At 37.2% G+C, this 14,263-nt stretch overlaps 1 protein-coding gene across 5 annotated transcripts in view; it reads left to right on the top strand.

Annotated features, from left to right (window-relative positions):
• The window catches only part of NFXL1 (nuclear transcription factor, X-box binding like 1), a 61,925-nt gene that overhangs the window by 40,883 nt on the left and 6,779 nt on the right, over window positions 1-14,263 (top strand). For all 5 annotated transcript variants that reach the window (XM_070372357.1, XM_070372358.1, XM_070372359.1 and 2 more), the window contains exons 18-20: window positions 1,997-2,163; window positions 5,028-5,097; window positions 12,079-12,183. In XM_070372357.1, the coding sequence (XP_070228458.1) occupies window positions 1,997-2,163; window positions 5,028-5,097; window positions 12,079-12,183 (342 nt within the window). The remainder of the gene's footprint in view (window positions 1-1,996; window positions 2,164-5,027; window positions 5,098-12,078; window positions 12,184-14,263) is intronic.

Below are 14,263 nucleotides of genomic sequence, written 5' to 3'. Positions count from 1 at the left end.
TAGACCTTTGTTGGCAAAGTAATGTCTCTGGCTTTTTAATATGCTATCCAGGTTTATCATAGCTTTTCATGTAAGGAGCAAACGTCTTTTAAAATCATGGGTGCAGTCACCATTTATGGTAGTTTTGGAGCCCAAGAAAATAGTTTGTCACTGATTCCATTGTTTCCCCATCTGTTTGCCATTAAGTGATGGGATTGGATGGCATCATCTTAGCTTTTTGAATGTTGAATTTTAAGCCAACTTTTTCATTCTCTTTCATTAAGAGGCTCTTTAGTTCCTCTTCACTTTCTGCCATAAGGGTCGTGTCATCTGCATATCTGAGGTTATTGATATTTCTCCTGGCAATCTTGATCCAGCTTGTGCTTCATCCAGCCTAGCATTTCACATGAATAAAGGAGAGCAATTGACATGGATACTGTGCAAATAGGAAAAGGAGTACATCAAGGCTGTATATTGTCACCCTGCTTATTTAACTTATATGCAGAGTACATCATGAGAAACGCTGGGCTGGAAGAAGCACAAGCTGGAATCAAGATTGCCGGGAGAAATATTAATAACCTCAGATATGCAGATGACACCACCCTTATGGCAGAAAGTGAAGAGGAACTAAAAAGCCTCTTGATGAAAGTGAAAGAGGAGAGTGAAAAAGTTGGCTTAAAGCTCAGCATTCAGAAAACGAAGATCATGGCATCTGGTCCCATCACTTCATGGCAAATAGATGGGGAAACAGTGGAATCAGTGGCTGACTTTATTTTTCTGGGCTCCAAAATCACTGCAGATGGTGATTGCAGCCATGAAATTAAAAGACGCTTACTCCTTGGAAGGAAAGTTATGACCAACCTAGACAGCATATTCAAAAGCAGAGACATTACTTTGCCAACAAAGGTCCATCTAGTCAAGGCTGTGGTTTTTCCAGTGGTCATGTATGGATGCAAGATTTGGACTGTGAAGAAAGCTGAGCGCCGAAGAATTGATGCTTTTGAACTGTGGTGTTGGAGAAGACTCTTGAGAGTCCCTTGGACTGCAAGGAGATCCAACCAGTCCGTTCTGGAGGAGATCAGTTCTGGGTGTTCTTTGGAAGGACTGATGCCAAAGCTGAAACTCCAGTACTTTGGCCACCTCATGCGAAGAGTTGACTTACTGGAAAAGACTCTGATGCTGGGAGGGATTGGAGGCAGAAGGAGAAGGGGACGACAGAGGATGAGATGGCTGGGTGGCATCACCGACTCGATGGATGTGAGTTTGAGTGAACTCTGGGAGATGGTGATGGACAGGGAGGCCTGGCGTGCTGTGATTCATGGGGTTGCAAAGAGTCGGACATGACTGAGCTACTGAACTGAACTGAACTGACATGGATACTAAGTTATGAGGGTTAAACATTTTTATTATCATTTCCAAGTTCAGCCATGATTACAAAAGAGGTACTTTGTTGAGCTACATTAAGGTCCATTTATTTGTAAATGTAATTTAATCTTGTCTTACTGAAGTGCATTAAAAAATAAATTAGACTGCTAGTCATTTTCTCTCCCTTCTGTATGTGTTTCTCCTTGGCCAGATGCAATTAACATTCCTAGAACATTGAATGCTTTGGTGATTTTTATTTGTGTGTTAACAGTGCGTTGATTTCTTTAGTTAGATGATGGTCATACTTCTTGAGTGGAAATTGGTAAGCTTTTACTGTTTCCCCCCCACCCCCCACCACTGACTAGGAAGTAATTTACATTTTAGTAGGAAAGCTTCGTGTAATCTAGTCCATTTTAAAGGTGAAGCAGTTTGATCAAATGAGGTTGGCAGACAAAAATCTTTGTGAGTAATGGTCCTATTGATAATCTTGCTGTTATTCATTTGAATATTTTTAGAAGAGTGAAAGCATAGCACCATTTTATTAACTGAATTTCTGAGAGCTGCAGATGTAGATATATACATTTTATAGGTTTAGCTGTATAGAAATGTTAGATTTCTGTATTTCAGTGATGTATTTCCTGGTACTTACCAGGCTGGCCCAGAATGCCTTCACTGTGAAGAAGGGTGCTCTAAATCACGGCCATCAGGTTGTCCTCATCCGTGTGTCCTGCCATGTCACCCTGGAGAGTGCCCTCCATGTGTTCAGATGCTTAGAATAAAATGTCACTGCAAGATCACAAGTCTTTATGTGGAATGTAGGTAAGTAGACTGAAGAAATACTCTTGTTTTACCAGCCATTTTAACTGTTATCTTTTTTATAATTCAGAACCTTTAATACAGTACTTTAAGGAATATTTTTTCAGTGTGGTCCTTAGAGGCTGGAGGCCTTGATTTTCCGGTAGAGATCTGGAAGGAAGAAATGTAGGCTGTTTCACCTTCCAGATACTTTACCTTGATCTTAATCAGGGAAATTCTCTTTTTTCCATTTGGGTATTTCATGTAAGATTTTGTTAGGAAAAAACTTGCTTTTAGAAAAACAGCAGAAGCACTCCTATAGCAAATTGTTCAAATACCAGTGTCAGCTAGGGTTTTGTTGGTTCAAAGTTGACTTGCGTATAGTTACTTAGGCACAATTTTTAAATCGTAGATTTAAAAGGTAGGCTTTTGTTTATTGCAGACGTTACTGTTATGGCTATTATCATACTAGGATATGACTTCTATATTTTCCTTACTTAAACATGCAAGTTTTTGCTTGTGGATTATGTGGAGGAAAAAATTTTTTTCATTTTTTTTCTGTTTAATGATGCTCTGACATAATTAACCATTTCACTTAAGTCTGTAAAGTGAGATTTTTATATTTTACTCAGATTAAATTTGGGAATATGAGTTTATTTCTGACTTTTTGGACCATACATTACCATACAGAAAAATGGTAATCAGTTTAGTTGCTCAGTTGTCTCCTACTCTTTGTGACCCCATGGACTGCAGCACACCAGGCTTACCTGTCCATCACCAACTCCTGGAGCTTGCTCAGACTCACGTCCATCGAGTCAGTGATGCCATCCAGCCATCTCATCCTCTGTCTTCCCCTTCTCCTCCTGCCTTCAATCTTTCCCAGCATCAAGGTGTTTTCCAGTGAGTCATCTTCACATCAGGTGGCCAGAGTAAATGCTGATAGTTTCTTAAAAATATTTTTGTTACTTATACTCTGCTGCTGCTAAGTCGCTTTAGTCGTGTCCAACTCTTTGTGACCCCAGAGACGGTAGCCCACCAGGCTCCTTTGTCCCTGGGATTCTCCAGGCAAAAATACTGGAGTGGGTTTCCATTTCCTTCTCCAATGCATGCATGTATGCTAAATTGCTTCAGTCATGTCCGACTCTGTGTGACCCCATGGACAGCAGCCCTCCAGGCTCCTCTGTCCACAGGATTGTCCAGGCAGGAATACCGGAGTGGGTTGCCATTTCCTTCTCCCACTTAAATGGGGAAGTCAGATTTTATTCTTTTCAAATACTAAAAATATTTTGTTGAAATTAAAAAATTACAATTTTTAGTTTTAGAAATTTTGTAAGAAGAGTTAGGAGGAAAATTTTGCTTTATTAATGAGTGTTACTGAATGAAAAGAGGCTGTTTTCTTTTTTCCTTTTTTGGGACTGTGCCCTCTGTGAATCTTAGTTCCTCAGCCAGGGATCAAACCCATGCCCCTTGCAGTGGAAGCATGGAATCTTAATCATTGGACTGCCAGGAATGTCCCAAGAATTTGTTTTCTTTGGTCTTGCAGTGTCCTAAATTTACCCCTCTTGCTTCTTTTTCCTTTGTCATATGGTCTCCAAAGGACACCTTCTCTTTTTACCTTCTTCCACAAAGCATTGCCTTTCTGACACTGGCTCCTTGATTCTTGCCTACTTTTTAAAAGTGTCTTCTCTTGCTTTGATTTACCAAGACTTTTTCAGTATTTTTACATTTGTGGTGGACTTTTTCTTCTTGGTACATCTCTCATTTTTTCCAGAACTCTACCAAGCTGTCTGTAAAGATTTGCTATGGGAGCTTGAGAAATAGCTCTGCTAGGAGTTGGTGTTTATTTGTCTACTTACAGGTCATTTGCAATTTGTAGAAATTTCTATCTTCTAGTTTTGCTGACATCATGGAATTTCGGTGATTGTTATTAATGAGCTGAATGATTTTGGGTAGAAATGTTTGGAGGTAGATGGATTGGAAGTGGTTTCCATTACCACAGCTATTGAGTTCTTTTTTCCTTTTCTTGAATCCATGTTTTTATACAGAATTCTTCAGTCTCAGTATTTTTTCTGATAATTTCATTTACTTTCCATTTCATAAGTCATCTTTTCCTTTTAGTCATTTTCTGCTTCATGCAGTTTCTTCTGTAGAAATTAGTTATAAAAGATACAGGCCTTGAAAAACTTGTTTCTAATTATAGAGAAACAGGAACAAAATAATATTACCTCTTTAAGTTCAGAGGGGAGCACTTTACCTGTAAGAATGAAAATATAGAGCCAGTGTGAAAACTTTAGTTGTAGAGCCAGTATAAAAACTATGTTATTGTTACATGAAACTTTGTCAAGAAAATTGCCTGTGTTATCTAGGGTACAGGTTTTAGCTAATTTGATATATATACTTAAGATAATAGTTTTAACATTAGTGAGGCTAAACTTACAGTGTATTTTAGCAATTATGTCTAGTGAAGGGAATTGGAAAAGAAAGAATAAAGGAAAAGAGAAGAAAGGTAATAGGGAAGAGAAAAGTGGGATATGTATTATGGGGATTTTTAGATTGTCATTGGTTACTGACTCATCTATCTACTGTTCAGCTCTTTGTTAGAAAGTAGTTTTATTCATTGATGTTTATGTCTTCAGAGTTACCCCCTGCATCAGATATAAAAGCACAGACTGATTTTAAGTGAACTAACTGATTTTAAGTGAATTAAATGAATGATTTTAAATCATTTTCTAACATTAATAAATAGCTTAATCCAGAATCAACTGAAAAAAGTTTTTCTGATAAGCTTATTGCATTGCTGTTTGAAATTGTGAGCTGTTTTTAGAAAAACCATACTATAAAACGGACTTTGCTTTGACTGTCATTAAAACTTCCTCTCATCTTTTTAGAAAAATAACCACAGCTGATGTAAATGAAAAGAATCTCTTGAGTTGTTGCAAAAATCAGTGTCCTAAAGAGGTAAGATTTAATACAACTTTTTTACATTGTATTTCTTGGGCATTGTTTCTCTTTTGTTGTTTGTTCGTCCTATTTTAGGTCTTTTCTGGACCCACTAGATATGTGGGCCCAGAAAGCAAAATGTGATTGATATGTGTAGAAACTTGTAGTTAGGGTCGGTGCACATCTCTTTGTAAAATTTTGGGATAGTAGGAGAAGGAATGACCCTTTGAAGATTTTTGTTATGACCTAATGTTTTCCCATCTTGAAATATAAGTAGATTAGGAACTGTGTGGCTCATGGGCAGTTGGACAGTAAATCTACAGTAGAAAAAACAGATCGCATGTGTGTGTGTGTATAAACCTTAAAGCTCATTATTTGAATTCGTATAAAGCATTCATGTATGAAGTTTTGCTTTTAGAGATTATGATGCTGGTACATGCATTGTTTTCAAGCTAAAACTATCAAAAATAGTTCAGAAAAATTGTTCAGAGTGAAAAGGTAAAAACTCACTGGGAATAATTTTGAGTATCACTGGCAGTAATTTTGAGAAACCAAAGCAGTCTATCTCTGACCAACTTAAAAGTTAAGACAGTCCTTTTTTGATCGTTGGAGTAGGGAAGTGACAGTTATTTGATTTATAAAGGAATTCTTTTTACTTATAACTGTACTAGTAGCACCTTTTTTCTTTAATTCTCTGTCTTTATATATTTACCTAAGTGTTTCTTATCCTATTTAGAATCAGGAAGAGATGACAGCAAAGTCTTAACCATAGTCAGTCTGTCTCTTTGATTAAAGAAAAAGCAAATCAATGCATGATATGCCTTTTTATTAACAGCATTTCCTTTTAACTAAAACTTTGGACACATTTGTGGGTTTTTATTTAAGAACTATTGGAAATTGGACCTGGGAATTTTAAAAGTCATGTGAGATTATAAAAGGGAGAAATTTCAAGCAATACATGCTTATTTTAATAATCCTGTCTTTGTTATATAAGTGAAACATGAGGCATGGGATATTTCAAATTTAATTTTCTGAATTCTTCAAATTCTAAGTTTCCCCTTGTTAAAATAAATTTTCTTCTGTTCAGATTCAAGTTTCAGGTAATAAGTAGTTGAGAATGTTTTATTTTTAATCTGACAACAGTAATTTGGGATGAGATTGCTGTCAGAAATAAACATTTAATTCAGGGATCACTAATTTGCAATTTAGCATTGCCTTGGTTATGATTTGTTTGTGATCCTGTTATGACATTAGGGTGGGACTCGAGCTGAATATGCACTATTTATTTAGAAATTTTTCCTCCATGCTCATCATTTTTTAATTCTAGGACATTCTGGAGACCATGGTATTGCTAGTGTCTCCTTGGACTTTCTTGAAAAATATATCCTTAGGTTGGGAACAGTCCATATGGTTATTAAGGTTTAGAACAGTCTCAGAGTAGACAGGTGAACATTATTATGTCTAATAGAATTCAATCTAGTTTATGTTCTGATAAGGCTACAGCAGTGGTTTTCAAACTCTGATGTGCATCAGAATCATTATAAGCGCTTGTTAAAACAGGTTAATGGGCCCCACGCCAGAGTTCCTGATTTTGTGGGCCTGGAGTGGAGGTTCAGAAATTTGCATTTCTAATAAGCTCTTACATAAGGCCGATAATATTGGTCTGGTACAGTTTGAACCAGTAGACTATGATGGTATCAACCAAGAACTGTCTTTCTGAAATCTTAAACAGAAAGACAGAAATCTTAGACTCAGACTGAAGATACAGGATTATGACAAATTCTGATGCATTGATAAATTTCTGTTTGTTTTCTCTTCCCTTTACCATACTATAGATTTCCTATGGGCAGCGACTATGTCATATTTGTCTTTGTATCCAGTCCCTGGTTGTACTTACTAGGTAGCTGGTAAATGTCTAATGAGTGTGAGTGTAAGAGTGAACTGTGGGGATGGCATAAATGTGTTCTAGTTACATTGCTTCTCTGATATACACTCCATGTGTCTATTGGATTGTTCAGTTAAGTTTGAATTAAACTTAAAGGAAATACATAAAGATAGCGTGAAGAACTGAACCTTTATTTAAACTGTGGGTCACATATACAATTCTGCTTTTAAAAATCATTTCTGAATTTGGGTTTATCATTCCCATGCAAGCTTTTCTGTTTTTTACTTAGACACATTATTGAATGTCTCTGTATATCAGATTGTTCATGTGTAAAATGGAGGCAGTAGCAATATTCATTTCAGAGTGCTGAATATTAAATGAATCCGTAACAGGTAAAGATCTTAATATACGGTAAATGCTATGGATGTTCCAGCCATGGTGATGATGATGTGGGTATTTATCCACAAATAATATTGGTATGCAAAGTTTCTTTAATTATTTTTAAGGAGCTTTTAAAATTACTGGGATTAAAATGAAACATTTTGAACTAGACAATATTGCTTGTTGGTAAGCCATTTATTTTGACTTACCAAAGTGCTAGCAAATGATATTAAGGGCTGAGTAGAGTAGAGGAAAACCATCTCACTTTAAATGGGAAGGGTGTAGGATATCTCATCTTTAAATGAATACCAGGGTTGGATGTTTTTAAAAGATGTCTTTTTTTTGCTGTGAAATCTGTAATGAAGATACAGTCATTGTATATATTTTACATTCTAAGTAATTTTCTTTGGGACTACTTTTTTGCCCTTTGAGAATATAATCTGGCTTTTGAGATAATACATGCCTGCACATCTAACAGGGAAACGGTTACGTGATTTGATTTTTTAAATAATGAAATGATTACACACTCAACAGTGCATAGAATGCACATGTACAGTATAAAAAATGGTTAAAAACTGAACATCGTATAACACTACCTAGGTCAAAAAATATAGCATCTTAGAAGTCTACCAAAGTTCCCTTTCTCTCCAGCACACTGAAGAGACAGAATAATGATCAGTAAGAGACCACACTGTAGCCATGAGTCTATATAATTTCAAAAACATCTTCCCTTACTGATTCTGATATGTTTCCCTATTCACTTTCCACTTCAGAATCACTGATTTAAAGTAGAGTGCTTAATTACTTTCAGAGAAGATGACTGATGTAATTACATCCAAGATTAAGGAAAGAACAAGATGCTGTAAAGACATCTTTTGAAGGGAAAAAAGGATAGGTGGTGAGCTAATGCCAAGTGTTTGTCTTGTTTATGAAGACAGGCTAGAGGCACTGGCAGGAATGAGGTGAGAGAGAAGTGAGGAAGTCCCTGAAACAAATACTCTGAGACAGGTGTTTGATAGTGAATAAATATTGTGCTTGTTAAGTTGTGTTGAGGGCCTAGTATTAGGTGTAGAGAAAAACAAGACTGAAGTGGCCCAGGAATGCCTAGTGTGGATGGAACTCATTCTAGTAGGTAGCATTGCACTCTGCTAGGATTAGTGAAAATGCAGTGTGAATGATCCAAATTTAGTTTTGGTATTGTTAGGTAGTTAGAATAGGAAACAGGAGTCCAGAATGGCGGTGGCTAAAAGACAAGGAAGGGAAAAGCCCATGAAAATAGAACAATGGAAGGTCCAAGGACTGGAGTGAGGACCTCAGGTAGAACAAGCAGCACTCCTGGCTAGCCCAGTTTACATAGGGCAGGCCCAGGGGGGAAGAAAAGATATATAAAAAGAGGAGCCAAAGGGAAAGGGGTCTCTCTCTCTCTCTCTCTCTCCCCTGCGCGCTGGGACACTCTTCTCTTCACATCTGTGGGTCGACATGTCCTCATGCCTCGAGAATGGATTTTCCTGCTATTTTCTAAGTAAAATAGAGCTGTAACACAGAGCTGTAACACTGATTTGTCTAAGAGCTATATCATGGTCTGTTCAAGACCTGAGAGCTATAACACGGTCTGCCCAAGACCCGGGAGCTGTGACTCACCGAGGGCTTTAATGTCCGTCACTCCAAATCTTTGTTGTGACGAGACAGAACCGAGGAGCATACACTCGCCTGACGGTATGAATGTCTCAGCTAAAAATTTAAAAATTTGAAAGCTGGTTGCATACTCTAGAGAGACTAAAGACAATGGAAAAGGATTCTGAATTTCTTAAAATGGGTGGTAGAGCCAGGAATTTGAAAGATCAGTCTGGTGCATCATAAAGACTAGAATTCAGAGAATTTAGATATTTATTGAGGTGTCCACTATCTGTAAATATCTTTGTTAATGAATATGAGAGACAAAAAGAAATATAAAACCACTGCTCTTAACTAATTTGTAATAACAACCTTTATTATGATAGCTAAATATATTAAGCCCATGTAATCCTCACAGCAGCTTTATAAAGTTTTATTACTCTTCCCATTTTTAGATGTGAAGCACAGAAAAGTCAGGTGACTTACCCAAGGTCCCATAGTTAGTCAACAGGGCATCTGGGATTCAGTTGTAGGCAGTATGATTTTGAAATTTAACCCTTAGCCAGTGGATGTCTTTTATATTCTGGTTGGAGAGACAGAAAAATATGAAGTGGTTTTAAAAATGTTTTTTAAGTTGAAAATAATACAGGCATTGTCACAACAGTTTAGAAATAGATTATTATTTTTCAAATGTAAGCAAACTCATGCCATGATTAATGATGATTTAAGCTGTATTTTCAAGTTTGTATAAGATTTGAATAGAAAAAAGAAGAGAACCCTTTGATTTGAAAGCTTGATTAAGATAAGAAAATAGTATATAAAGTCAAGGAGCACATAGACATCACAGCAATTACTGAATTAGTTTGGCTACCTATTTCATATGTTTTAATTCAGAGTGGCAAGCCTTTTAGAGTAAAAGGCTAAGCATTTGTATTACAATACAGTAGCTTAAGGACAAGGAAATTTTCTTTCTCACATAACAATGAAAGGGAATATAGATGTGTCACTGTGCTCCACGGGACCCAAGTTAGCAGGGCAGCTCTGTTCTCTTTGACTCATGGGATCCTCGTTGCCCTCAGTTCAGTTCAGTCACTCAGTCATGTCCGACTCTTTGCAGCCCCATGAATTGCAGCATGCCAGGCCTACCTGTCCATCACCAACTCCCGGAGTTCACCCAAACTCATGTCTATCGAGTCGGTGATGCCATCCTGCCATCTCATCCTCCGTCATCCCCTTCTCCTCCTGCCCCCAGTCCCTCCCAGCATCAGGGTCTTTTGCAATGAGTCAACTCTTTGCATGAGGTGGCCAAAGTATTGGAGTTTCAGCTTTAGCATCAGTCCTTCGAATGAACACCCAGGGCTGCTCTCCTTTAGAATGGACTGGTTGGATGTCCTTGCAGTCCAAGGGACTCTCAAGAGTCTTCTCCAACACCACAGTTCAAAAGCATCAATTCTTCAGCGCTCAGCCTTCTTCACAGTCCAACTTTCACATCTATACATGACTATTGGAAAAACTGTAGCCTTGACTAGACGGACCTTTGTTGGCAAAGTAATGTCTCTGCTTTTGAGTATGCTGTCTAGGTTGGTCATAACTTTCCTTCCAAGGAGTAAGCGTCTTTTAATTTCATGGCTGCAATCACCATCTGCAGTGATTTTGGAGCCCAGAAAAATAAAGTCTGACACTGTTTCCACTGTTTCCCCATCTATTTCCCGTGAAGGGATGGGACCAGATGCCACGATCTTCGTTTTCTGAATGTTGAGCTTTAAGCCAACTTTTTCACTCTCCTCTTTCACTTTCATCAAGAGGCTTTTTAGTTCCTCTTCATTTTCTGCCATAAGGGTGGTGTCATCTGCATATCTGAGGTTATTGATATTTCTCCCGGCAATCTTGATTCCAGCTTGTGCTTCTTCCAGCCCAGCGTTTCTCATGATGTACTCTGCATATAAGTTAAATAAGCAGGGTGACAATATACAGCCTTGACGTACTCCTTTTCCTATTTGGAACCAGTCTGTTGTTCCATGTCCAGTTCTAACTGTTGTTTCCTGACCTGCATACAGGTTTCTCAAGAGGCAGGTCAGATGGTCTGGTATTCCCATCTCTTTCAGAACTTTCCACAAGTTTATTGTGATCCACACAGTCAAAGGCTTTGGCATAGTCAATAAAGCAGAAATAGATGTTTTTCTGGAACTCTCTTGCTTTTTCCATGATACAGTGGATGTTGGCAATTTGATCTCTGGTTCCTCTGCCTTTTCTAAAACCAGCTTGAACATCTGGAAGTTCACAGTTCATGTATTGCTGAAGCCTGGCTTGGAGGATTTTGAGCATTACCTTAGTAGCATGTGAGATGGGTGCAATTGTGCGGTAGTTTGAGCATTCTTTGGCATTGCCTTTCTTTGGGATTGGAATGAAAACTGACCTTTTCCAGTCCTGTGGCCACTGCTGAGTTTTCCAAATTTGCTGGCATATTGAGTGCAGCACTTTCATAGCATCATCTTCCAGGATTTGAAATAGCTTACCTGGAATTCCATCACCTCCACTAGCTTTGTTCGTAGTGATGCTTTCTAAGGCCCACTTGACTTCACATTCCAGGATTTCTGGCTCTAAGTGAGTGATCACACCATCTTGATTATTTTGGTCTTGAAGATCTTTTTTGTACAGTTCTGTGTATTCTTGCCACCTCTTCTTAATATCTTCTGCTTCTGTTTGTTAGGTCCATATCATTTCTGTCCTTTATCGAGCCCATTTTTGCATGAAAATATCGTTGCTCTAGATATCCTCATTTCTAGCATACTGGGAAGGGAAGAGCATGGACCTGTGTTCTTAAAAGCTTTAAGGCATGGAGGTGCACTTGATTCCATTCCATTGGCCAGAGCTTAGTCACAGGGCTCTAACTTACCAAGATGTAAGGTGTACTCTTGGAGTGGAACCAGGGAGAACATTGAACATTTCTGGGAATTAAGATTATTTATATCTAAAAGAAAAAAATGAAAAACTTGGCCAGTTGTCCAAGATTTATCGACCCTATTGTAATGGACTTTTTCTTAAAATAGTTGTTGGGGGGAAGGGGAAGTAGAGTATGACTATAAATATGTAATTGTTTTATTTTGGTTTTATTTTAGCTTCCTTGTGGTCATAGATGCAAAGAAATGTGTCATCCTGGTGAATGTCCCTTTAATTGCAACCAAAAGGTGAAACTTAGATGTCCTTGTAAAAGAATAAAAAAGGTAAATATTTTAAGTTCTTAAAAATTCTTTTCTATGTACATTTTTGTTGGTTTTCTTTTTTTTGGTGGGGAGAGTGTGTTTTGGTAGTTCTTTGACTTTAATTTTTTGCCTTTTAATTTTAAGCTCTTATTTCTTAGAGTTTTTTCATTATTGGCCTATCTATTTCTGTAAATGCTTAATTTAAAAATCAGCATTGTTTGGCAGCTTAGTTTTCTGCAATTTAATAGTTAAAGAGGATTATTTTATATTGGAACTGAGTTCAGTGCTGTTTTTTGGACAGAATCCATGTTCTAGATTTGAGGTCTCCACATAAGTGACAGTGTGAGTAATGAAGTGAGTTTCATGATTTAAGAAATGGTCTGGAATGAACCTTTGTTGCTCTTACTTACTAAAGTTTTTTATAATCAGTATTCTGTTGTGAAAATGTTACCTTAAAAAGACCTCACGTACTCAGCCTTATAAAATTATAAAGTAACATTCAAACTTGGAGAGAGTTAATTTTAAGATAAAGTTATGGTTGAAATGAAAAAAAAAAAAAGATAAAGTTATGGTAATGGAGGAGTGAAAGGGCAAAAGCTAATGGTTGGAAAGCTCAGTGATAGCAAACTACACACCGTTTGGCAAAACTTAGAAAGGACTCAGGTCAGTTGTCCTTTTCCTTGACTTCCCTGTTTACACTCTGGACTCTTACGAAGATTTCTTTACTTCTGATTTTCCCTTTCTCAGTTATAGTTGTAACTCCTTGTTTTCTTCACATTATTATGGTTGTTCGCTAAAGCTATTCTTTCAGTTTACTCATTTACTCATCTATTCAGCAAATATTTATTGAAAATCTTTTGCTTTTATTGAGGACCTTTGCATTTCTTCTGCTTTTACAGCTCCAACTATCATTTCCTGGGAAGGTTAATTTCTGAATTTAAATTTATAGGCCTAAGTTTTTCTGGAGTTGGATCCCTAAGTTTTTGGTTTTTAAATGGATCACCTCTATATGAAAATCAATACTCAGTCAAATCACTTTTAATCTGAAATGTTTCTCAGGTTTTCCCTCAAACCTCATCTTACTATCCAAGTACAATTTGCCACCCCTTAGAACTGGCAACAGCTTATTCTTAGACTTTGAAAACAGCTTCATAACGGATTTCCATGCCTCTAGTCATAATATTTCCAATCCAAGTTCTTCACTGTTTCTTAAAAATAAGCATTTTATAAGGTATACAAATACAGAATTATGACATAGGAGGGGACTCTATCTTTGCCTGCTTGTTTAGTCATATCCCCTGTTAGTCCTTTCTGTGATTTGTTTCTTAAGTGCACTGACACATTAGCTATATTCCGCTTTAATATGTGATACTATTTATGTTCCTTCTGTATAGAATATATATTTTTTTCCCTTTACTGTCCCATTTGTAGAATCCTGTTTATGCTTACTAGCATAAATGCAAGCATTTCTTGGTTTGGGAAGGTTTTCTTTCCTTCTGAAAGGACTTAGGTGCTCCTTCCTCTTGACTTCCTTTATACTTTGTACTAGGTTCATGACCAAGAGCTTTGTGATTATAGGGATGTGTGTAACCTTGTTTACATAGACTTACTGAAAGGAATAAAAGAGATAATGCTTATATAGCATTTAGCACCATGACTACTCTATGTTTAATAAATAGCAGCTGCTATGATTATTATTATCAGTTTAGCATTTACCATATTAATTTTTTCCTTATTGTATCCCCTGTTCCTAATGCAGTGCTTGGCATGTAATAGGTACTCTATAAGTACCTTTTGAATGAGAAAAGATATGGTGATCTTTCTTCCAGACTGATAGACTTAATAGCCACTAACATGCAGCATTTATTTTTGTCTCTAATGTTTGTCCATGTTATTTTTCCTTTGGACTATTGTTGGACGACAAGACTCTGTTTATCACCAACCTCAGCCAGAATTCTCTGCTATAAAGTCCTTTCATTGAAGTGTATGTCCTTTGCTCAGGATTTGATGATCTCATTTCCTTACCCTGGTAGATTTGAACTAAAAAACTAGTGTGGTGAGGGTGTGGTGAGAAAGGAGCAACTTGGTACCAATAGGTACC

The sequence above is a fragment of the Bos mutus genome, chromosome 6 (genome assembly GCF_027580195.1).
Source record: "Bos mutus isolate GX-2022 chromosome 6, NWIPB_WYAK_1.1, whole genome shotgun sequence".
In the NCBI taxonomy this organism is placed as follows: Eukaryota; Metazoa; Chordata; class Mammalia; order Artiodactyla; family Bovidae; genus Bos; species Bos mutus.
Note: the sequence above shows the minus strand (reverse complement) of the source record. Positions and strands in the feature narration are given on the sequence as shown.